This window comes from Pezoporus flaviventris, unplaced genomic scaffold (genome assembly GCF_033815535.1).
Source record: "Pezoporus flaviventris isolate CSIRO_AGI_PZ_B2104156 unplaced genomic scaffold, CSIRO_AGI_Pfla_v1 ptg000071l, whole genome shotgun sequence".
NCBI lineage: Eukaryota > Metazoa > Chordata > Aves > Psittaciformes > Psittacidae > Pezoporus > Pezoporus flaviventris.
The window spans coordinates 445721-470252 of NW_026892619.1; the positions used below are offsets into that span (position 1 = coordinate 445721).

Consider the following 24532-nt stretch of genomic DNA (forward strand, 5'->3'; position numbering starts at 1 on the left):
CTCTTGACCACCACCCTCCCTGCCTGCACGTTCCTCTCGGTGCCAAACCACTCAGCACACGGAGCTCACTGTTCCAGAGCTGTCATTTTCCTGGCTGTTAGAGGGAACGTGGGAAAGAGCAGCCTGGGTTTGCAGCGCAGCTCCTGCGAGAGACGTGACATGTTTATTTTCCCTGTGCCAACTTCCACATCAACCGAGGTTTCTTTTTTCCGTGCTGCAAAAGGGAATGTTCATCCATCCTTCCCCCATGCACCAGCACCCAGCCTGGTCCTTCAGCCCCGATTTCAGCATCCCCAGCTCCCCAAAACCCCCTGGCATCCCCTTTTCTATGAGCAGATCTGGATGGGGGGATGATGTTTCTGCCCCCTTGCACAAGCAGTAAAGTGGAAAAACAATCAAAATCGAGGAACTTGATGCTTTGTGTGACCCAAATCTCAGCATTTCACTTTGGTTTCAAGCACATGTCAGGGTGCTTGGGGAAGAAAAAGAAATGAACAGAAAGGGACGGCATTCTCAAAACCAAAGTTATTGCACAACAAACCAAGCCTGCCACAAGGGAACCTGGCAGCTCCTTTGAAACAGTCCTTGTTTGTTTGTCTCCTGGAGCAAAACAGGCAGGGAATTGTCTGCAGCACTGCAAAATATTTAGGTTGACCCAAATCCCTGCATTTCAGAGCCTGAAGGGCCCCTTTTCCCCCTCCAGGCTTGGGCTGCTTGACCGGACACACATGGAGGCTCGATGGAGCTCGGTGCTGCTTGGGTCCTGGGTTGGTTGTTCTTGGTTTATTGGAATTATTCTTTTTTTTTTTCCATTATAGACATCATTAAAAAAAATAAATTTTACAATAATACATTTTTTAAAGTAATTGCTGCCATTTGAGCAATTTTCTTTTAAAAAGAACGGAAAAAAGGAAATGTAAAAAGCCACACTGGAGATGGATATGGTTATGTATATACATACATATATGTAGGTATAGGTGAAAGGTATATACATACACTATATATGTATATAGAAAAGAAAGAAAAGGGAGAGGAACATCTAGAGGTTTCCAGCCACGGGTGGGTTGGGTCCCATCCCAAACCAGATTTGACCGGATGGAGATTAATAAAAAAAGGGAAAAATAATACAGGACAATCTCCCCCTCTCAGTGACAGAGTGAAACATCAGGACAAGCTCACAATGTTTGAACAGTAGTTTCTTTTCTCTTCCACTTGAAAACCCTCATTGACCACGGGAAAGGGAAAAATCCAATAAAACCTCAATAACAATGTCAAGAGATTGAGCAAGTCCCCTTGGAAGAAGTGGAAAAGTCTCCCAATGGCACATCCATCCTATGGGATGTTCTGATGTGGGAACTTCACCAGCCCTGCAGCCACCCAGGCTGATGGGTCCTGCAAATAACCTTTGCCAACGTTCTGCTCAGCACCTATTTTCTCTCTGAGTATTTCAGCTCCGGATCCCCTGTGGCAGGGCACATAGAGGGGTTCCACCATAAGCCGCTGTAGAAAAGAAACCCAACGCACCATAAAAGACCCCCCCAAAAAAGGGAAAAATGAAAATAGGAAGAAAACCGCCAAAGTTCCCCAACACGGTGAGGATCCTCCCGGCACCCGGGCTCAGCAGCACCGGCGCTTGGGAGCGTTCCAGTCTCCACAAGGCGAATCCTCCCCTTCCCATTGCCGCAGCAGGAAGCGAGGCGAGGGCCAGCGTGCCGGGGCGTGCTTGGGTGCAGTGCTGTGAGCGTCCCCGTCCCGCCGGCACCTGCCTTCCTCGTCCTCTATAACACCAGCAGCAGCAGGAGGATGGGCACAATGGGCAGGATCCGGCCTGCCCAGTGTCGGCTGCCGCCTGCCTTCTGGTCCACAAAGGTCTTCTGGTCTGGCATGATGTCCGTGGTGAGCTGGGTCTGTGGGCAAGGGAAGAGGAAGGTTCCATCAAGGCTCTTTTTTTTGGGGGGGGGAAGCATCCAAGCTTTGAAAACGCCTGTTGTCACTCTCCAGGCAGTGAAGCCAGCAGCCTCCTGTGCGACATCCCCTCTGGCACGTCCTTTGCAAGCCATTTCCAGTGGGAAACATCTTCCAACCCTAAGATCCCCCCTCCCTGCTCTCCCCCTTGCCCCAAACATACCTCTGAGTAGCACAGGCTCTGCTCTTTGGACTTGTTTGTCTTCAGTCCGTGCTCCTGGGGAGGAGAAAGGGTGAAGGTTTTTTAGGGATTTTCCTTTATTTTTTTATATGTTTTTTCAAATCCATGTGGGATTCAGGCTGGTTTCACCCTCAGTGAGCCAGGGCAGGAGAGTTTGGGCTCGGGGCATCTACTCCAGCTCACCTTGCCCTGGGCATAGTGCTGTGCCAGGCAGTGGATGATGCCCCAAGCAAGAAAAAGGGATGGATCCCTCCTTTCTCCATGCCAGACACCCAGTTACTGGGGATGGTCACATCCTGCCAGGCAGCTGGGTACCACCACAGTATCCAGACTGGGATGCAGGCACTGAGCAGGACTTCTTGCTGCCCATAGGCTGCTGCCAATCTCCTGATTGATGGACCTACCAAGGGCCCAGACCAGTGCTCCCACTTTGCAGCAGCAACCAGGCTCAGGTCCTACCTGGACAGAGGTGCAGGTGGTGATGATGCTTGTATCATACATAGTGTTGCTGTCATTGATGTCATCTGGCAACGCAGGGCTCTTCTCTGTCTTCGGTGGCAGGGTGATGGGGGGCAAGGGATTCTTGGGAGAGAGGTTCACATCAGTGCCGTTGCCAAAGGCTTGGATGGCGTTTCCTAGGGGGCAGGAGATGTTTGTGGAGGGCTGCACCCCAGCAGGGATGGGGTAGGGTGAGGAGGGGGACAGGGAAGCGCCTTACGGAGACACGGGTTTTCCGTGAAGTCTCTGAGGAACTTCTCACACTCTTCTTCCATGTTGCCACTGCCCTTGCAGGAGCACCAGGGTGAGATGGTGATGCTGGTGGTGCTGGCATCAATGTAGTTGGGCGTCATGTCGAAGCCTGCAAGGAGAAAGAAGAGGGATGAGGGGCTGTCGTGGGAGAGACCCTTCACCATCCCGACCCCACGGCACTCACCGATGAGCCCTGCATAGGAGCCCAGGCACGCCTGGTAGTTGTCCCCAGGGCAGCTCGTAAGGGTCTGGAAGGAGGCCTGGCAGTTGGTGTGGAAATCAGCCAGACGGGACCTGGGTGCAAAGAGAAAGAGGGACAGGGATGGGATTTCACCACCGCTCCCAGCACAGAGAAACGGGGCAAGGAGCAACAGTCAAGGCCAGGTTACTGCATCCCTGGCAGTGTTCACGGCCAGGCTGGACGGGGCTTGGAGCAAGCTGCTCTAGCAGAAGGTGTCCCTACCCATGGCAGGGGTTGACACTGGGTGAGCTTTAGGATCCCTTCCAACCCAAACCAGTCTGACATTCTACAATCTAAGTCTATAGAAGGACAACTCACCCCACCGCTCCGGCCAGCATGCACCAGAAACCTCACAGCCTCATTTGGTCACCCTGCTCCCAGTGGCATGAAGTGACTGTAAATTTCCACTTGTTTTTGCCTTCCCTCTGAATTGTTAAAGATCAGAGTGCAACTGAAATGCCTGGCTTTGGAGAATCCGTTTCCCTTTCTCCTTTGGAAGCTGAGAAGAGGCAAAAGCAAAAGGCAGGCTTGCAGAAAGCCCAGCTGAGGTGCGCCTGCCCCCAGCAGGACCAGGAGGGATAAAAAGGGACAAGAGATGCTGATTTCCGCTCCTAACTTCCTCACTGCTCGGCGTAATGCACAGCAAAAGTGTACGGAGGGATGGGAGCACAGTTGTTTCCAGGTGCAGCAGCAACTGGGATCTGCTGACACAAGCCCACACTTCCCATGCAATGCCCTGGGGAATTTATCTTGGGATGAACCGAAGCACTGAGGCAGAAGGATAAAGAAACGGGAAGGATGTCCAAGAGGACGGACAGATGGACCATGTAGGCAGATGGAAGGGCTGCAGATTCCCAAAATGACTCAGTCATTGAATGACTAGACACGAGGCTGAATTGTGCCCCACGCTGGATCTCAATGACAGGCAGGAATCGCTGTGAAGCAGCCAAACTGCTGACACTGGAGATGAGACCTTGATTTCACAACAGAAAATCTCCTCAGCTCCTTTTTCCCCACATTTCATATAGAAAGCAGGAGCCATAAATTATTTTCCTCAGCTTCCTTTTCCTTCCTTCTTAATTAAATGTCATCTTTGTCCAACTAGTGATCAAATCATCCAACAGTACTTGCCTAAAGTCATAAGAACTGATGAAAATAAGGGGTAGAAATCATGTGTGGGTTTGGGTTTTGTTTTGTTTTTAATAGGAATGATTTGTTTTCAGAAGGTTTCGATCAAATTAAGAGGAGGAACAAAAGCAGCAGTGATTAAATGTGGGAGAAGGAACCTGCAATGCTACCTTCCATCCACCCAGCACTTCACATCACACCACATCTTGAGTGCACTAAGGAAGTGAGGGGCTGAAATGCAGCCAGAGAGGAGCAGAGATGCTGGTGCTGAGCCCACAGCCCAAAGGCCACTGCGGCTTCATGGAATGAAAGGGAAAGGACATAAGGAGGAATAAAGCACAGCTGCTTGGGGCTGAATGCTCCATGCAGGAATGCAGTGGTTTTCTGTTTCCCGTTGTTTCCAGCCATCCATGACTGGGGTTTTTCCATGGAGTTTTACACCCACTGATGCAATCATCTCCTGTGGAGCGGCTGAGCCCGTCCCGGGGACTCATGGTCCTTTGGGGACCCCAGCATCACCCCAGAACAAGCTCCCTGGGCATCTGGGGGGTTGACAAGAGCCACCCGTGCACTTGGTACCTCCCTTCTGCTGCTGAGCACACCAGTCACGCTCTGCTCTCGCCTGCCAGCGGCACGAACTGGGTGATGCTCCCACTTCCAGCAGCTGCCTGACCCACTTCCAGCCTCCCACCAGGCTGCACGATTCCAGGGCAAGGTCAACCTCTCCATCTGGGTTATTCCGAGGCAGGGCTCCTGGGCACCGCCGTGCTCTTCTGCACCTCGGATGCTAATGAATAGCAGCACAACTGGCATGGCCCCAGAGAGAGGTGCAACCAGGGCACATGCGGGGTGGCTGCAGAATGATATGGGGAAGGTGGGAGCAGAAGCAAGAGCCCGGGGTGGGTGCTGCAGAGCAGAACTCTGCTCCTTCCACACCATCCCCGTCACAGGCAGGTATTTGGCTTCCCTCCTCCTCTTTCCCTCCACAGAAGAGAAGTTTCCGACAGCATTTCCCCTCTCTCCAAACGCAAGGCGAAGGCACATCAATTCTCTTAAAGAACTGGGGCGAGTTCATCACCGAGTGCCATGGAAATTTGTCACGCTGCTCCCCGGGGCCCCGCTCCTGGCTTGGAGCATCCTCTAAGGCAAATGTTATTCTTTTCATAATACATGACAAGCCAGCTGGTAATCTTTCCAGAATATCCAAGCCAGATGTCACTCTTTCCGTTGTATACAATGAGTTTGCAGTCGCTGGCGGAGACTAACTGCCAGGAATAAACTTACTAGAGCTGGCCCATAGCTTCTCAGATTGCTGCTTTTAAGTGCCCAGGCAAAATAAAAGGACAAAGAGCCAAGTCCAGCTTAGAAGAAACAGGAGGAACTGGTGCCAAATTGCTGGCTGGCAGCTTGAGACAGCAGGTGGGTCTGGCCAGGCTCTGCCTTGCAAAGACCTGGGAAGGGAATTGCCGGGATGGGGATGGAGGATGCTGGCACAACGAGCTGCAGGGCAAAGCCTCAGCCAGCACATTATTGTCCTGGAAGGCCTCCAAGGAGGAGAAGAGGAAAAAAAAAAGAATGAAAAAACAGATTAACAAAAAATAATTCTATATATACCACACGTATCACATCTCAAACCCGCTCCAAGTGTGGAGCTTGAAGATTAGGAGTTTCCAAGCTGTTTCTCTTTGATGCTCTGAGAAAACTCATTTGATTTTGGGGTGAAAAGACCAGGATGATGCCAAAGGTGGATAACCCCGAGGGCTCAGGAGCTTTAATACTTCTCGTTCTCCCTGCCCAGCTCCAGACACCTCCCATCCATCCCCACACCCCCAGTGCAGATATCCCCCATGCAGGGGACTTTCTGCATCCCATCAGCTCTTGGCTGCGAACTCATCTCCTCGCCTTGTTATCGCGCAGGAATTGAGGAGCAGCTTGCCAGCACCAGCAAGACACCCTCGCTCTGACATTAAAAGGTACCTACACAGCGGAGGAGTTTTGATTGGGGCTTTTCTTTTTCTTTGCAATCTTTTAAGCAGAGAAAGAAAAAATCCCCAGCACAGATGCAAGGTACCTAATTGGGTGCTAACCGTTCCCATCACCAAGCGCCTGTCCAAGCCTGGCACGGGTAATAATTCACCACCCATCAAAGCAGCATCCGGCTCGTGAATATTTCATGCAGAAAACGTCCAAGATGTGGAGATTACTCAAGAGGCTTTTTTTTTTCACAGGCAATTTACAGGGACCAAGGGAAAATGGCTTTAAGAGCCACGAGCATCAGGATGGGAAGCGTGCTTCTCCCCCCCCCCCCCCCCCCCGTGGAGCCCTGGATGTTCAAGAAGCTGTGACAACACGGAAAAGCTGAGCAAAACACGAGAAACCCATGGGCATCCTCCCAACACCCGGTGTCCTGCTGGAGATGAATGCTTTCAAAGCCAGCAGATGCCGAGATAAAACAAACCAGCCTCAAACACCAACAACAGCGGCCCAGGTGATTCAAAGAGCCCTGGGGACGGGGATCAGCAAAAGGAATTCGAGGGAAGCTGGAGCATAACTCTACTTTTCTGGGTGACCCTCTCCCAAAGCTAGGGAGCAGCTCACAGTGGGAAAGAAAAACATCAATGGGAATACTTGCTTTATCCAGGAAAAGTTACCTCTGGAGGCTGGAGTCACTGGTTCTGACATGAGCCAAGAGGATTTATTCCTGCTTTTAGCAAAAACCATCTTTCTGCCGTACCACAGCACTGCAGGAGGGGCACTGAAATCATCCTAAAGCCACTGAAACCATCCCAAAGTCCCCCAGCAAGATGGGGACAGCAGGAAAGAGGCAAAACCGGAATGAACCAGAGAGAAGCAAAGAAGAAATTCCCAAATGAGAGTAAAGACAGCGAGAGGAAAAGGGAAAGCGAGGACGAGCAGACGAGAGCCCAACTGCCGAGATCGGCGCTGTTAATTAAAAGTTCGGTTCTCCATATGTATTTTTAGGACATCACATTTTGATTCATCACAGATAAGAGCAGTTGAAAGATGGGTTTTTCCCCTCGTCATGCCTGTGCTCCAACCCCATCATTACCCAGTAAGAGAATGGAAGGATTAAACACACGCATCATTTGATTTTAATTGAAGGACTGTTCTATTTCATTGAACTGCTAACTAAGCTGAACAGGAGATGGTGTTTACATAAGCAAACCCTGAGTCAGTATAGACTTGCTGTCACATTAAGTCAATACTTATGAAGGTTCTCTATTTAATTATTCAGTGTGAATTGACTTATGACTGTGCTAAGAGCAGGTTAGCCTTGAGCTCATGGAGTGAGACTTCCCTTCGAGCTGCCTTCCCCCAACGGTACCCATGCGATCCCAGGGGAAAGATCCCCAGGGTGCTGCCCCACTCACCACATCCTTCTATTTCCCCCATACAGGGAAGCCAACCACCCATTTCCTAATTTAAGGTTAGATTTGGAGGCTTCCCCCATTATTGCACCCAGAGGACCCATCAGCCACGGCTGGTCCCACTCCAGACTCAAGCATTGGTCCTCCCAACAGCACCCAGAGCCACAGTTAAATCCAGGAGCATTTTCCTTCCTCCTCCTCTTTCCCAGACACCAGAGCTGCACTTCCGAGCCTCTCTCATTACAGGGTGTAACGACTAAGTCAAGCTGCCGCTCCGCTGTTCATCAAGGAATCATCCATTATAGATGGCATTTTGTCTGGGCTAAACAAAGGGTGTGAAGACAAGGACGTGGGTTTGAAAACACAAAAGGGTTTTGTTCCCGTGATTGGGTGTTTAATCAATACCCAGCAGCCTGGATCAGTTCCTTCCCTCGCACAGCCTCCCTCGGGGTCTTGGGGTGAGGAATACACTGAAAATAGTAAGAAAACTCAGGCAAACGAAACAGCCTGGTTTGGGTTGAAGGGACCTTAAAGCTCCTCCAGCCCCAACCCCTGCCACGGGCAGGGACCCCTTCCACTGGAGCAGCTTGCTCCAAGCCCCTGTGTCCAGCCTGGCCTTGAGCACTGCCAGGGATGGGGCAGCCACAGCTTCTCTGGGCACCCTGTGCCAGCGCCTCAGCACCCTCACAGGGAAGAGCTTCTGCCTCAGAGCTCATCTCAGTCTCCCCTCTGGCAGGTTAAAGCCATTGCCCTGGTTTTGGCATTGCAGGAGCTACAGCCAGCAGAGGCTGGGAAATTCTTCAGCACCAGCATCACTGAAGCATAGAAGACCAGATTATTTGTGTTCCTGACTTGCTGATGCAAGATGAAAAATACAGCAAACTGCTGCTGCTGAAATCAGCTCTTTTCTCCCCTCCCCTCTCCCCTTCGCTGAGGTTAGTGTTTTGCAAAGGGGTTTTATATTCTGGGAGCTCAAACCTGTCCGCTGCAATCAGCCACAAAGCTCAGGCAGCGCGTCAGGCTCCTCTATTGTGCCGGGAGAAGTTTCCTGGCAAAAAGAGCTTCCCAAATTGCAGTGATCTGGGCTTGATTGTTCCTGCTTTCACTGCCGGGAGCCGGGCGGAGGGGCTCGGGCAATTCACTGGGGATATTCAGCAGCTTCACAGGTCACAGCCAGACGTTTTCTAGAGCAAAGCCGAGGATTTCAGCCCCAGATAGCCCAGACCCTGCATCCCGCTCCGCGGAAGGGCAGGCACAGGCTTTGTCCCTCCTAACACAAACCAGTGTGTGACTGCGATTCTTTCAGAAGGATGCAACGCGACCGCGGGGTGGGTCGTGTCCTGCAGAAGCAGCAGCCCCCGTACCCAGCTCAGCACCAACCCCAGTGAGACGGCAGCTAGAAACGTCGCTGCAAAGCCCCATCCCGGTGGAGGGCTTTGCTGCTCATTAGGCGCTCAGCCAGGAGGTTTAATTACTCTGGCAGCTCGTGCGGGAGCAGCATCTCATCTGTCACCGCGGGGTTTCGGAGCTCACGGATCTGTTCCGAGTTCAGTGCCCTTGCCAGTCCCGTGCACAGATAAGGACAAGCATCGCTCCGTGATGCTGATAAGCACAGGCATAGACAGGGAATCCCATGGCAGAGCCCAACCTTGCCTTGCCCACAGGCTCGGGAGGATGAGGGGTTTCATGCCAGGTTGCTCCTGGGTGGAGGCTGGTGGGTGCAGATGCTGTGGGAAGGGGGACAAAGCCTGCGTGCTCTATTTATACACATCCCAGCACCTGGTGATGATCTCGGCAGAAGCTGCCTGCCAAGCTTTGTTATTTATAAATGCAGAGGCTTTGGAGAGGTGGGAGGGAAAGGAGAGGAGAGGAACGGCCCCCAGCAGCACAGCCCTCCTCATCCAGCCCAGAGCCTCTCTGCCAAGGGGACACCCAGCACCCAAACCCACCGTGGGTGCAAACCTCGCCAGGCTGCTGTGCTCAGCACAAGCTGCTCCCTGGGGCTAGACCAGCACCTCCAGGGGTCCTGGAGTGATGCACCAGAGCTGCAGCCCCAAGCACTGAGCCCACAGCAGAGACCTCTGCGTTGACACTGAATGAAACCCGCTTGCACCAAAGGGGGGGCTTTACAGAGCAAGAGCCCCCCCAGCCAGGCTACCTCTCTCCATCCAGGCAGCATCCACGCTGCTGTTGGAAAAACACATTCCCAACTGAGAGCAAAGCAGCTGCCTCGTGATTCCCCCTTTGCTGCTTCACCTCTTTCTAGGAGAATTTAATTTCATGCAGGAACAGGCTTATAATTAATGCTCAGCAGCTCCACTGCCTCTCTGGTCCCGTCCCGTCCCCCCCCCCCCCCCAACATGCTGCTAATGCAGGTTATTCCCTCCACAACCACATGCATCCTCAGATTCACTGCCTGAGCAAGCATCAGGAGAGGTGCTGCCATTCATTTGGTCGCATCTCAGTGCAGCCCTGGTATCTTTTATTCATAGACATCGGCTTTTTGTATTAGTTTTTGATAAAAAGCCACATTCCCACATTTCAAACACGGAAGAAGACCTGAAGCCGTGTTATTTATTTATTTCGCCACCAAGCTCTTGGAAACTCCATCACTTTGATGGCAAAAAGATCCTCCTCCTCATAGGAAATGTTCTTTATGAGGCTGAGCCAGCCCCTAGAGGGTGACAGGAGGGGTTTTTGCTGTATGAATAATGAGTTTCATAACGGAACAAAAACCTGATCTCCCAGCTTTGCTCTGCCATGGGGGAAGCAGTGGATTTCACCAGCCATGGAGTTCCACTGGGGATGTTGACAGCGTATCAAGGGACTGTTGCTTGCACGCCAGGGGTGCTGTCACTCCTGTAGCCCCTTTTGCACAGTCACCCTTTCCAGAGCTTGGGGAGATGAAGTCTGGGGTGGGGAACAGAGCCAGCACAGTCCCCACACTCCATGCCTCTGGTTCTGCCCCACTGCAGCCTCCCCAAACACAGGGAAGGCAGAGCAGTGGCTCTGCACTGGGGGAGTCTGGAGCAGATCAGAGCTCAGGGTGAAGTGGGGAGCTCAGTTGGCAGCCCCATGCTTGCAAACCATACACAGCCCTGCCCAAACCCACGGGTTCGCTCCAGAGCGAGGGGAACCAACCTCGAGGCCACATCTTAGCCCACAGACCACTCCATAAGAGCCAAAACCCATTAACTGCCCCATTTCATATGCAGAATGGAGCTGTTACAGGAGGAGACCCAGCCAGCAAGTGCCACACAGCACTGGGAAGATGAACTTGCAACGGGAGCACCACAAAGCCACAGCCCCACACACCCCCCCCATAGCTGCCCCCTCCTGACACCAGGAACGGTGGGAGGATCCCTTACCGGCAGAGGTGATCCGTGCGGCACGTGCTGCGCAGATCCAGGCAGTTGGGCTTCTCCTTGTCCTCGTAGGAGCAGGAGGGGACGATGGTTTGGCGCCGGCGCTCGGCGCAGGCCTGGTCCTTGCAGGAGCAGAAGAGCAGGCGGTAGGTGTACTCGCTGGGCACGCGGTCGAAGAACTGCCGCAGCGCCTTGTGGCACTTCCTGCGGCTGCAGGGCTCGCTGGCAGAGATCTCCCGGCTGCACGTGGAGATGTAGCCCGAGCGCAGGCGCTTGCAGTTGTCGTTCAGGTTGCAGGCTTTGGCCGCGTCGAGGCAGTGGTTGCTTTTGGAGGTGGTGGCAGGGTCCATTCCTGCCCGGAGAGCAAGAGGGAGAAGGGCGGAGTTGGCACCAAGATGTTCTCGACACGGGGAGATGCCAGAGGGAGGAAGCAGGATGTGCCAGTGTGGTTCCCCTGCTTCATCCCCATCCCCCTCTATTGTAGTGGTGGCCTTGGCAGTCCTTGATGATCTTAAAGGTCTTTTCCAACCCATCGATTCTATGATTTGGAGACCCCCCTGCAGCACAGGAGGGGTTAGCACACAGCAGCAGGGGGACCTGGACCCTGGACAGAGTCTCCAATGCATCGTTCATGCCATGAGCTCACAACAGCTTTGGTCCTTGTCAATTATTCAAAGAATAATGATGAATTATTCAGCCTGCTCCAAACCAGCAAAATCCACTGAGCTGCACGGGGCCACCTCAGCCCCAGCTCCTCTCCTGGGCACCCCAAAACTGGGTCACCCCCAGCCATTCCCTCCCTGGGCTGCCACTGGAGGCACAAAACAGACAGATCCCACCTCCATGCCGGGAATCCACAGGCAAGTGAACAGGGATAGGATGGACAAAGCCAAACCCCCGGCTGGGAACAAACACTGAATTGCCTCTTTTTCTGTCAAAATGATGGATCTCCCCCAGCAGCCCAGGCACTGCTTTAGCAGCCACCTTGTCCCTCACCTCCTCCCCAGCCACATCCTTGGATGCCTCCTTGGTCTCCCAACTTCCACTGCCAAAACCAGCACTGAGGAGGGGCTTTCTGACAGCCCTATTTGTAGGGCCTTGGTAATTAGTAAATGGCAAGCAGCTGCCCCGGGTGGGTGTTGAGCATCACCATCAGCCTCTGCCTCCCACAGCTGCCTATGGGGATTCCCTGCAAGTGAGCAGTGGTTTGGGGTGTCTTTTGCAGCACACGAGCCTACTTTGTCTCATTTTCCCATGGCTTTATCCAACGTGGGGTGAGCCTCCAGGCTGGGAGCCCTCAGCATGGTGTTGCTTCCATGAAAGGGTCTTGATTAAAAGGTGAAGCTGGAAGCCTCCCGATGCTGTCCCATGCAAAACCAGTTCACATCCCACTGCTGCTGGGGGATGTTTGCAGCTTCCAGGGGCTTGGTACCATCAGTCCCAACCCAGACCATGACAGCTGTGGGGTCCCCATGTCCCCTTCACTCAGAGCCAGCACTCCCCAGCTGGGCTGTGATGCCAGGAGGCCCCAGATCCAAAGGGTAAAGCCCTTTGGAGAGAGCCCTTGAAATGCCAAACCCGTTATCCCAGTGAGGATCACCCCTGTGGAGATCTACCAGGGTTGGTCGATAAGACCTATGTAAAGTGAATTCTTATGATGTATGATTCATAAGCAGATCTGCCTTGAAAAATAGTGCAAGAAGCAAGAAGGTCACCGGAGCTAAGAGAGGTTTGAGCTGCTGGATGGTCAGAGTGTGAACCGGTGCTGAGGGGAAGCCTCCTCCTGCCAGCAGGCCATAAACCCTGTTAGGAATAAAGCCACAAGAATGGGGGAAAAGGTGAGGATAAATCCTTTTGGGCTCTACAGGATCCCTGAAGAAGGGATGGAGCACAGATTACCATTTTGCAACATGGGTCCTTCCAGCTAAGGGCTGAGGACAGAGACAGCTCATAACACTGATGTCAGAGGAGCAGAAGGGGAGAAAGATGCTTGAAGAGCTTAGGAGACACACGGCTCTCTTGTCGCCTTGCCCACACCAGCTCCTGGTTTCGGGGGTATGCACTGAGCCCTCTCTGTTCCCCCCCAGCTCCGAGCCCTGCCGATAACGGCACGAGCATGGGATCTGTGCAAAGAGCTGGCTTATTGCCTAATCCTCGGGAGCATCGCTGCTGCCCTGCCCGGGACCTGCAGGGACCTGGATGCATGTTAATAGAGCTGATGTTTAAAGTGCAGGGTTTCTGGGGAGCTCATTAATAAAGCACAAGCATGAAAATTTCATGAGGCGAGAAGGAGCCGGGGAACGAGGGAGCGGGGAGGGGGGGGGCTGTGCTGGGAGGCCGTCTGCAGGCGCTGCCTCTCCTCTCCACACAGGGCAGGGTCCGGGGCAGAGGAGGGGGTGGTGGGGAAGGCAGCTCTGTGCAGCATGACCTGAAGCCAGGGGTCTGGCACCCGCCTCCTCTTGGGTGCTGCTGCTCCAGGTTGGTGCCCACAGGGGCAGCGTAGGGCCGGTTCCCACCCGGAGCCTCCTCCTGCTTCCCTGCAGGCTGTGGTTTCCCAAGGGCGTGCTCCAGCACCATTTGGCGCTACAAAGCATCCTCTGCCTGCCCGGGATGCTCTGCCCCATGGTGGGGGGCTAGGAACAATGTCCATCACCCTCCTCCTCACTTCCACAGCCCCTGCTCTCTGGAGAGGTGAAGTAATCCCTCCACTACTCCCAGCAATCAGCAGCCTCTGCTCAGCCTTGTTATCCAGAGACAACACAAACAGCTCATTTGCCTCCATCACTGGGGCTCCAGGTCAGGGCTGAGGGTCCCGGGGGGCAAATCACTGCTCCAGCCCAGTGTGAGGGGGACAGGGAAGGGGTGCAAGAAGCAGTGAGGCCACCACGATGGTCACAGCTCACCTCCAGAGTATAACAAGAGCCCATTCCCCCCACCCCTCAGCCCCAGAACTGCCAGACAGGCTTCCTTCTCCTCACACTTTGCTTTTGTGAATACATCAACCCCTGAGCGTTTAATCCCCCACTCCAGACACTTTGCTTTTCATACTTCCCAGCAGCTAAAATATTTCCTTGATGCTAATGTAATCCCAAAAGGCGGGCGGGAGACGGGAGGGGGTGGCAGCATCATCCCGAACCGGTGCTGAGCTCCTGGGAGGGAGCCTGGCAAATTCCCTTCTGGAGGGAAAACCTGATGGGTGATGGGATGCAGCATCAGAGCCCTCCTCCGAGGTGTCCCCAGGCACAGCCCGGGGGGCCACAACATCGCTGTGGGGACCCCAAGGTTCCACCACCCTCTGCCATGTGCACCCCATGAGGTCTGGTGATACAGGGACCCCCGAACCCCTGCGGTGGTAGGCAGGATGGGGGAAAGGATTAAGAGGAGAAAGAGCAAGGAGAAGCCAAGGCGTTGCTGACCTAATTTGAAAAGGGGAGGGGGGAGCAGCAGCAGGAGGGTTGTCATGGAAATAGATGGGGAAAAATTGTTCCCGAGGATGGTGGCAGATTTTGGGTCCCCCAGACGAGGATGTGGAGTCAGAGAGATGCGAGATGCTCCAAAGGGCTCGGCATCCTTCTCCCAGCAGCATCCCGTATCTTGGCTTGAGGCTGGGGAGGGACAGCAAAGAGGGTCCCCTCCTTGGCTTCCCCTCATATGGGGTGTCCTGCTGGTCCCAAATCTTCCACAAAACAAATCTTTAGACCAAGGGGTGGATAGGCAGCAGGAGGGTATGGTCCCCCTCCTCTGCCGAATGCTGTGACACCAGAGGAGACACAGCAAGACAAAGGAGGGAAATAAGGGCTCTCCAGCCCACCACAACTATTGTATATAAGCCCATGAAAGGTAAAATCCTAAATCACAGCCTGGGATGAAATGGGAAGCTCGAGGAGCCATCCATCATTGGCAGGCAGGGGCTCAAACGAGCCCCCACCTCACTGGAGCTTGCCCACTCCCAGCAGTGTCTCATCCCACTGGGAAGGTCTGAAACAGGGAGGATCTGTCCCAAAGAGCCTCAAACCCCAACAGCATTCAGCCCCCTCAAGCATCAGCATCACAGCCGCTGCAGGGGGCTGTGCCTCACCCCCGACTGATGCTCAAGGCATCAGGTTTGGGGTGATAGGAGAAAGAACTGGCAGGAAAGTGGCCGGAGGAGCAAAGGAGCAAGCACGGGGGAAGGAGGTGCAGGTCTTCCTCGCAGGGAGCTCGGCGGCAGGTCTGCATTCCCAGGCAGGGGAAGACAACCCATGTTGCTTTTATTACCTGAGAAAATTGAAGCAAGTCTGAATATATCAGAGAGACGAGAGGTGACCGGCTCATAGGGGGAAGCTTCATAGAACTCTTCTCCTGGAGGGGAAGGGGAGAAAAGAAAGGGGGAGAAGAAGCAAATTAAACCCTGCAGTGAACGACCTCAGCCAGCATCGAGCCTATGGCTGGGGGTGCCCCCCCCCCCCAGCGGGGCAATGTGGGACTTGAGAAGGAAAACCAGAAAGCATTTAAATCACAGGGAAAGGAAAAGGCCCTTTTGGAGCAGCTCAGCTGAGCTCCTGCTGGCAGGGAGGCTGTGGCCGGGCTGTGCTGTGCCTGCAGCTGCTGACATCTGGTCCTGACGCAGCCCTGCTCCTTCTGCACGTCAGGTCTGGCAGATGCTGAGCTCAAACCGAGCTGACTTGAGGGAGTTCAGATCTGAAAGGTCACCGTTGTGTGGCCATGTCCACAGGGCCAGCTCCAAGTGAAGGTTTCAGGGTTTATATAGGGGATACGGACCTGACCAGAGAACCTCAGCACCTGAGCACTGGAGCATCCCCACCGTTGATTCAGGTGCACTGTGCTCCAGGGGCTCATCCATCACAATCCCCACTTTCCAGAGGGAACCTGAGCACAGTCCATGTGTCCCCAGGCTGGGAGCAAGCCCCCCTCTCTCCCACCTTGGATTGCAGTGCAACCCCCTCTGCTTTTCTGTATCTCTAGGAAAGGCTGATTTCAGGAGAGGCAGCCACGGCTCTCAGGAGAGGAAACGCTCTCAAGCCCCAGCAGCCACAGGAATAATACATATATATATAAAATAATCGATGGCTGGACTTTGAAAACCCCAGTCAGAGGTGGCCAGTCTGGAGCATCGATCTCCCTGTGCCTGGCAGCCCTTTTGGCAGGGTCTCTGCCTGCATCCCTGCTTTCACTGCCAATGAGCCCGGACCACTCCAGGCCATGGTGCGCCTGAGTTACGATTAACCCAAGGCAGCAGCAGCCTTTATCCCGTGCAATTAAAGAGCCACTCGAAATCCAGCGCTGGAAAACAAGCTCATTGAGAGGCAGGCAGCAATGTGGGGATCTTGCTGCAAGCCCAGCACCTCCTCAGCAACACTCCTTAGAAATGTAGGAGGGCAGAACTGGCCAGGGAGAGCCGGTGGGATGCCAGGTTGAGGTGGCTCCATCTGCTGCGGGGTTTCAGCCTTGATACCACACTCAGGGTGATGCTGCTGAAGTCAAGGGCAGCTCTGATGCTGCTCATCACGGGGCAGGAGTCCTGCTCCAGGCAGCCTGCACAACTTCAGGCCAAGCCCCTTCTCACTGGGTTTCCTAATGCTCGGATGACAAATAGCACCTTTATTAAAGTGCATTTAGGAATCACTGGAACCTCCCGCTATATTGCTTTGCCAATGCAATAAATAATTAAATACCAGCTGAATCTTGCTGCTTGCTGGGGAAATTACTGAGCATTAAAAGGGCAGTGGACTTTTCCTGAGCTCACTGAGATGCAATTAACCTCCAGGAGTGAGGCTGGAGTGGAAGCAGTCCTCCTTAATGGCAGGGACCGGTTAGCTCCCATGGCCAAAGGGCTGGGTGGGAGCATCTTCACTAAAAGGCAGAAGATCAGAGTCTACCTTGGGCTCCTCATTGCTTTCACACTCACTGGCTCATGCACGTTGAAGCTAAGAGCTGCTGCATCTCCCCAACGCTTCCACCTCTCCTTGTGACTCGGTATAATCACGTCTCTTCCCACCTCCTCCCCCAGGTGCAGCTCCTGGAGCACCCATCAAGCACTTGAGCACCCTTCATTCATGCTTGCAAGCCCTGGGAACTTGCTGAATGAAGGCTGCTGAAACAATGAAGCTCCAGCTCCTGCTGGGGCTGGGTTTCAGCCTTGCTGCCACCACCAAACCAGCGCCACCAGCACCTCCTCTGCCTTCAGTCCCAGCTTGCGAGGGAGGTCAGAGGCCTGCCCCAGCGCAGGAACGCGGGTGCAGAGGATGTGGTCTCCTCCCTGGGCTCCACGGAACGAGCCCCATTGCGGGAGCTGCTGAAGGGGGTGGCTGTCAGCAGGGAACCCAGCTGCAGAGGAGAGGGCGTTTGTAGCAGCCCAGATCGCTGGTGGAAGCGGGGCCAAGCTGCCAGCACGTGCCTGGGGGTCCCTCTGCCCGCGAGGTGCCAGCAGCCAGGCAGGGACGTGCCCGGTGAGGGCAGTGCCGCAGCTCGGGTTTTGCACAAGCTGAGGCTGGGTTTAGGAGCTGCCACACGCAGAGCCAGTCCTAAGCCCATTAAAGGGATCTCTACTGTTAAAGCGGTGCTGGCCCCACTCACCCCCAGTCTGGGGCCAGCCGGGGGCTGGCAGAGCTGTGCAGGGGTGGCCGGAGGGGTAGAGCCCACAGGGCAGTGAAGCAAACCCCAGGAGCACTGGCAGCAGCCGCAGCTGAGCCCTCACAGGTGATTCCTCCCTCTGAGCAGCCCTGGACCAGCAGCATGGGGTGATGCCCCTGCAGAGGGGCAGAGGATCCTGCCTGCGGTGAACAGAGCAGCCTCAGGCCAGCAAAACCCAATGTCAGTTACCTGCACTGCTCCAGCTTCTCGTTTACTCCTTCACCAGGCTGCAGTGACAACAGGCTCTGGGGCATCAACCAGAGCAAGGGCTAACAGGGCGCCTGAGGAGGCAGCAGCAACCTTGGCACCCTGAGAGACCCTCACAGCTGATACTGAAGTGCAAAGCCGTGCCCCAGTGTGCTTCAGCCCATGGGGACATCTCCTTTGGGGCAGACAGGAGGGATGGAGCCTGGAGAAGGTCCAGTTTACAGGTGCCTGGATGCTCAGGGAACACACTCTGACATGACAGAGAGCAGCTCTTCCTGCAACACAACCCCAGCTTCTTTCTCCCTTGCTCTGTGCCCACGTAGGGCAGACAAACAGCCTGGCCTCCATCAGCATCCTACAAGAAAGGGGGGGGGGGGGTATCTGCCTTGCCTTGGGTGCCCATAGAGGCAGTGAGGTGACCTTGGAGCTTCCCAAACCCAAGGTGTGGGTCCTTCTCACACCTCCATCCCACTGCATCCCCACAGAGCCCTGCCCCTTACCTTCGGTCAGCCCGAGGTGTATACTCCAGTAGATCTGAAGGCACTGAAGCTCCTTCTTCATGCCTCTCTTGCAGCGGCAGTCATAGAGGGGGCTCTCCTGCAGCACCTCCAGGGCTGCCTGGCATTCCTTGTTGGCCAGCATGGTGTTTCTGTCGCGCCCGGCCAGGCACTGCCGCAGCGTGCGGTACCGGGAGCTGCAGCTCGGCTCCGCCGCACACAGCTCGTTGGCTCGGACACAGTCCACAGGCACCCGCCAGCCATGGGGGTCCTGCCCCGGGGGGGACGGGGGGGCTGCCAGCGACTGGAGGAGCTCATCTGAGCGAGGGGCAGCAGAGGGAGAGATGAGGACAGAGAGAGTTGAGGGTGGGTGAGCAGAGGGGTGTGAAGCCCCACATCCCCTCCCCGGGACACACACATCAGCCTCTTGCCCAGTCCCCAACTGTTCCCAGCATTCAGAGACCCTGCAGAACCAGAGAATCCCAGACCGGGTTCAGTTGGAAGGGAGCTTAAAGCTCCTCCAGCTCCAACCCCTGCCACTGGCAGGGACACCTTCCACTAGAGCAGGGTGCTCCAAGCCACACCAACCTGGCCTTGAACACTTCAAGCCACCTGCAAGATGCTTCAGAGGAGGAGAGCATCCTTCCGTCATGCTGAAACCAAGCCTGGATGTGGCCCCAGCCCAACCCTACTGGGCAAAATTCAGCTGGTGGCCTCAGGAAGCAAGTGGGATGTCATAGAGCAGCAGTGACGTGCCCCAGAGCGTGGGGTGGGAAGGTGGGGGTTAACCCCGCACCTCACCTCCAGGGCTCTGTTTCTTATGAAAACCAAACTGAACAGAGCCTGGTTCCAGCCCTGGTGCTCAGGGACACGGGACCCCACGCACGACCTCTCCAGAGCCAAGGGGAACCCAGAGCCCAGCCAAGCTCTTTGTGCACGTTGCTCCTTGATTCTCACTTGGCAGCTCATGTTCTCAGGGCTGCCGCAGGACTTGTGGGGCATCTGAGTCATGGGTTTGAGCTTCAGGCTTGGCAGAGCTGCAGATCAGTACAAACTCTTCTCCTCCCCCCACCCCCCCCCCGAGGATGTGCCTCTGCCAGCTGCCCTTTGGGGTGGCAAGCATCCAGCTCGCCCAGCTCCTGCCTGCGTGCCCCCTTCCCACCCCACCCCCCCATTCCTCTCATGTTCTCATTTCATTTCGCTTTTTGGAAGAGATTCTTGCCAAGTCAACCCCATGGACCCATCCATCACGGGTGCATGGGGAAGGGAGACACCTCCCCTATGCTTTCACCAGCCAAGTAATGGGGATGAGGAGGGCAAAATCCTGAGCCAGTTTGCAAGTGCAGGCAGGGAAAGCTCAAGCAGGCAAAGGTGGGGACAAGAGGACCTGGAGGGTGTCCTTAGTTGCCCATTGGGGTAATGTAGAAGGAGACCCCACTTCAGGCAATGATTCCCCCCCATCGCTGCCCCTGAGCAGCTTCCCAGCCCTGCTGCTGCCACATGCAAGGCACCACCTGGGCACAGCAAACCTCAGCCTCCAGCTCCAGCCCCTTCCCAGCCCATGGCCGGGTATGGCAGGAGGACAGTGACACCTACAGGAACGTGACAAGGGCCACCCGTGTCCCCCCCACCCCGCCAGGACACGCAGGCAGCTCCCGTGCTCGGTGGGCTCCCAGATCCAGCAGCAATTCCCAAATGCAGGCAGGGCTTGTTCCCTGCCACCATCCTGCAGCAGAACACCAGGAGCAAGCAGGCACAGGAGCCTGTCCTTATCTCCGAGTCAGGGAGAGGGGATGCTCATGGTTCTGCGGGAAGAATGGGGACCTGTGGAGGTGAAGGAGCAGGTCAGGCAGCAGCCCCAGCTGGGAACACCTCCACTGCCTGCAGTCAGGCCAAGGAACTCCTGCTCTTTAGCCGATGCTCCCAAACAAACACCGGTCCATTGAGAGGTCTGGAGGGTGTCCAGGTACCAGGAGAAGGTGCAGAGCCTCTACACCCACTTTAGATCCAATTTGGCATGGCAGATGCCCCTTGGGTTGGCCATCCTTGGCCTTTCAGGATTATATTCCACATGGGAGGCAAGCAGGATCTGTAAGCGGTGGAGGCACACACAGCCTGGACTGGTGGAGGACAAACGGGCATCCCCAGACGCTCCTCAGGGCAGAAATGGCAGCTCTTCTCCATGAGATGGATGCTGCTCTGGTGCTTGGGGTAGAAGGGGTCCTCCTGTGCACCTTGACACGCCTGGAAACCCCAGATGAGGGCATCCTGCTGCTCCTGCTGCAGCCAGAGGACCCAGGGCATCCAAAGCCATTTCACAGCTCCACTGTGCGCCATTCCACTGCTGCCCTCACCCAGCTCAGCTGCAGATCCACCCCGTGCTGGCCCCAAGCCCTTTGTTCTGAGTGATCCCAGGCCTCAGCTCCAATTCGGTCTTGTCCAGATGACGCCATGAAGCCTCTTCCCAAAATACCATCCGAAGCCTCCCTGCTGGCTCTGCAGGCTTCCCAGGCAGGGATCAGAGCTGCTGGCAGGCAGGCATGAAAGGGAGACAGCTTTTCCATGATGCAGAAGGTGCTGGACCACATGGAGCATCCTCGCAAGGGGCTCCAGCACAGGGACGCGCACTCCCAAGTAAATCCAGTCGCCAGGATGAGAACATGGCGATGAGCTGGCCCCAGCTTCCCAGCTTTTGCCACCTTGCTTCCATGGCCTCGCAGAGAGCAGGGTGCTACATGTCCCCTCAGCAGCCCCGCGAGGGTGCCTGCAGCATCCCACACCATATCCAAGCTGGGAATGCCAGCACGGAGCAATCCCACCGGAGCAGGAAGGGCAGGAGCAGCCCTTCCCCGTGGCTCACAACCTGCACAGGACACCTCGGTCCCCCCAGGTTCAGCAGCACACTCAGCTCTGGCTGCTGGGGGGAGGGGGGGGGGGAATTTTTCCCAGGACCCTCCTCTGAGAAGCTGGGGAAAGCTCTGCAGACCCCCCCAAGAGGCACAAGGTGGAGCTCGGACGAAGAGGCAGGCCGGGGGGGGAGTCCCTAACCCAAAAGGAATCAGCTCCGGGATGCACATTCACCTCCCATCAACAAAACATCTGCAGAGCGTTTAAACCTCATCCTCAGCAGCCTCTGGGGTGTGGGAGCACAGCGAGGATCTGCAGGCAGATGCACAGGCGATGGCCCGCGTCCCCCCCGCTCCCACGGCTCCCCCAGCACCGTCAGGCTGTGCTGCCTCTTTCCCGGCTGGAATACCCTGAACGTGTATTGCTGTTACCGGTGCTGCCAGAGCCCTTTGGACACGGGCAGCTTTGGAGGGAAACATTTATCCTCACAACTGACTCCAAGCTCCGGCTCCTCGGGAGCGAGCAGCCTCCAGCCCGGCCGCGGATCCCTTTCTCCCAACCAGTTTCTCCCAAGCTAAGGGCGTTCTTGGCTCAGCAGAAAGAGCCCAGATGTGAAGAGCTCAGCTCCCGCTGCTCCCCTGGGGGCTGCTTTGGAAAGCAGCGGGAGGAGGCACCCTGGCCACCCCATCCCTAATGCTCCATCTGGGGGTACGGCTTCCCTGCCACCACTGCTCAGGGTCCTGCAGCCCCCCTGCACCCGTGAAACCTTTGGGGTACCCAGGAAAGGGTGCAAAAGGTCTTACATACATGACATCCTCCCCCCCAAGGGGTGGATGGAGCACGGGTTGGATGCCTTTAGGTGGGGCATCCTGGAGCTCTCTGCCTCAGAAAGCAGTTTGTGACCCCTGCTCCAATGGTCCCCAGCACGCTCTGCCTCTGGCAGGTCATGGCAAAAGGCACCTCCAAATCATTAACACCCTGCTGCGTCCCACCCCACCCCGCATAAAGTCACGTGAAGCATCAGCCCCTTCCTTACCTCCCCATCCTGCCGGGGAGCAGGGCAGAGGACGAGCTGATCACCCCCATTTCACCCGGGGAGCAGGGATGCAGAGCCCCCCGCACGCAGTGGTCCCTCTGCCTGCATCCCAGCCCCACACCGCGGCATGCTCTGGATGGAGGTCTGCTCTCCTAGCCTTCAAGCCTCTCCCAGCCTCTCTTCTCTCCATCCTCAGAGCGGGCTGACCCTGCTCCATCCCAGGCGAGCTCAGCAGAGTTATACGGGGAGCTGGCTGCTGCAGCGTGCTGAGGCTCACCGACACGCAGCCATCCGTGGCAAGGCAGCAGGGCCCTGGTGGCATCCAGAGCATGACCGAGGCTCTGTCCTGTGTGCACCCAGTCTGGCTGGAGTCACAAAGGGGCCTTTTCACCTCAAACCCACCAAAATCTCTGGCTTTTCCTCCTTTTTGGATGCACCTTCCCCGCCCTCGGAGGAGGCTGCCCTAGAAATAACTGAGCTTTCTTCTTGGCAGAGACAAAGCTACTGAATAACTCACCCAGGAGCTAAAGCAACACGCAGGACCCGCAGCAGAGGGGACAGCAATTCCCCACGCACACACACACATGCAATTAGCTCAACTTTCCGAACCATTCACGCCGAGTTCCCAGGCAGGAAAGGATGGAGCTGGGAGGGGACCCGGCAGCCACGGCAGCAGCTGCTGAAGGGCGCTGGAAGACTGGGAAAGGGACACATACATAGGGGTGAACATCCGAAATGCAAATCCACGTTGGGCAAGGAGAGAAGGGATCAAAGGCGGGCAGGGCTTTGTCACGATCGGGGCCAAAAGAGGGGGTGTCTCTGTTGGGGGGGTGTTGTCCCCCATTAAATCTGACAGAGAACATGAAAAGTTGCCCCTAGTTAAAATCCTTGTGTCTCCTCGTCACTCTCCCAGTGCTTCTCCCACCCCGGAGGAGAGCCCGGCCCCTCTCCTGTCCCCATGCGTGGGGGGACACCCCACCTCTACCCCCCTCAACATGACCAGGCGACATCAGCCCAGCGGGAACCCCCGGCGGGGCCACTCACCTACGAAGAGGACGAGGCAAAAGGCGTTTGCCAAGATCATGTTAGTAAATCCCCGCGTTCCTGCACGTGCGCCAAAAAAAGGGAATTAAAAAAAAAAAAAAGAATAATTCCCAAGGAGTCCAGGTAGATCCCAGATCCGGAGGAGGATGGGCTGCAAAGGAGAAGTGGGTGCGCTCCGCCCGGCGCGGAGCCGATCCTCAGCCGTGGAGCCGGGTACCGCGGCTCCCCGCCGCCCGCATCCCCGATGCCCGCATCCCCGCCGGGCTCCGCTCCGAGCTCCGCGGGCTCCCGGCGGCTTGTGCCGGGGCGGGGGACGGGGGGAAGGCGAGGGGCGGCTGCTGCCCGTCCCCTCCCCGCCCCTCGCCTTCCCCCCCCTACTTCCCCAGCTCCTCTCCGCCCCCCCCCCCCCCGGGCCCGGGAGCCGCGCAGCGCGGAGGGCAGCGCAGCCGTGGACGCCCTTCCACCGCCCTTCCGCCGGGGCAGGGGCCGGGGGAGGTCTGGGTGCAGGCCCCCAGCTCCCCATCCTCCCCTCCATCCTCCCCTCCATCCTCCTCTCCATCCTCCTCTCCATCCCTCCCTCCGCGGTGATGCCCCCGCCTGCGCGCAAGGGGGGGGATGCGGAACCAAAGGTGAGACCCCACCCGGAGCAGCCCCCGGCCCCCGGCCACGGGGATGGGAAGGCGGGACCCGATCCCCCCGATGGGTGAAATGCCACCAGATCCCGAGGAGGGGACACACACAAGGGAGCCCACCCAAACGGGGACCTACCGGCTGCTCGGCGCTCCCCGCTGCCGGGGCGTGGGGAGGAATTGCACACGCACAAGTGCACACACGTACATGTGCACAACCACACACACATCCAGCCGGGAATTACTCATTCACTACGGCAGCGTTGTTCCCCAGTTCCCGGCATCCAGCCCCTCTAATCCCCGCCGGAGCTGGGAATGGGGGGTCTCCAGGTGGGCAGGGTCCTCACTGCAGAGACATGGTGCTGCTCTTTCATCATCCTCCTCCTCCTCCTCCCAGCCTTGCTAGGGGTGGTGGAGTCTCCCACCCCTCTTCTTGTCCTTGGGCTCAGGACCCTACAGGTGCCAGCAATGGGGGATCCTCCCCTAGGACCCACGAAGGTCATGAGCAGCAAGGGAGAGGATGCTTCACTTTGTTCCACGTTTCCTTGTCCCCTTTAGGGCCCCAGGATCAGGACTGGGGCCGGAGGGAGTAGCCGCACCTTGCAAAGCGCCATAGCAGC

The 24532-nt window shown here is 56.2% G+C and overlaps 1 protein-coding gene across 1 annotated transcript; it reads right to left on the reverse strand.

The window, feature by feature from the left end:
* Positions 1 to 767: 767 nt before the first annotated feature.
* On the reverse strand, positions 768 to 23656 carry GFRA2 (GDNF family receptor alpha 2). Its single transcript, XM_061472574.1, has 9 exons — positions 23284 to 23656; positions 18360 to 18674; positions 15277 to 15360; positions 11023 to 11371; positions 3081 to 3190; positions 2865 to 3005; positions 2606 to 2781; positions 2129 to 2182; positions 768 to 1907 (listed from the first exon to the last, which is right to left on the reverse strand). The coding sequence occupies exons 1-9, from the start codon at positions 23321 to 23323 to the stop codon at positions 1779 to 1781; spliced, it is 1398 nt and encodes a 465-aa protein (XP_061328558.1). The 5' UTR covers positions 23324 to 23656; the 3' UTR covers positions 768 to 1778.
* Between the last annotated feature and the right edge of the window lie 876 nt (positions 23657 to 24532).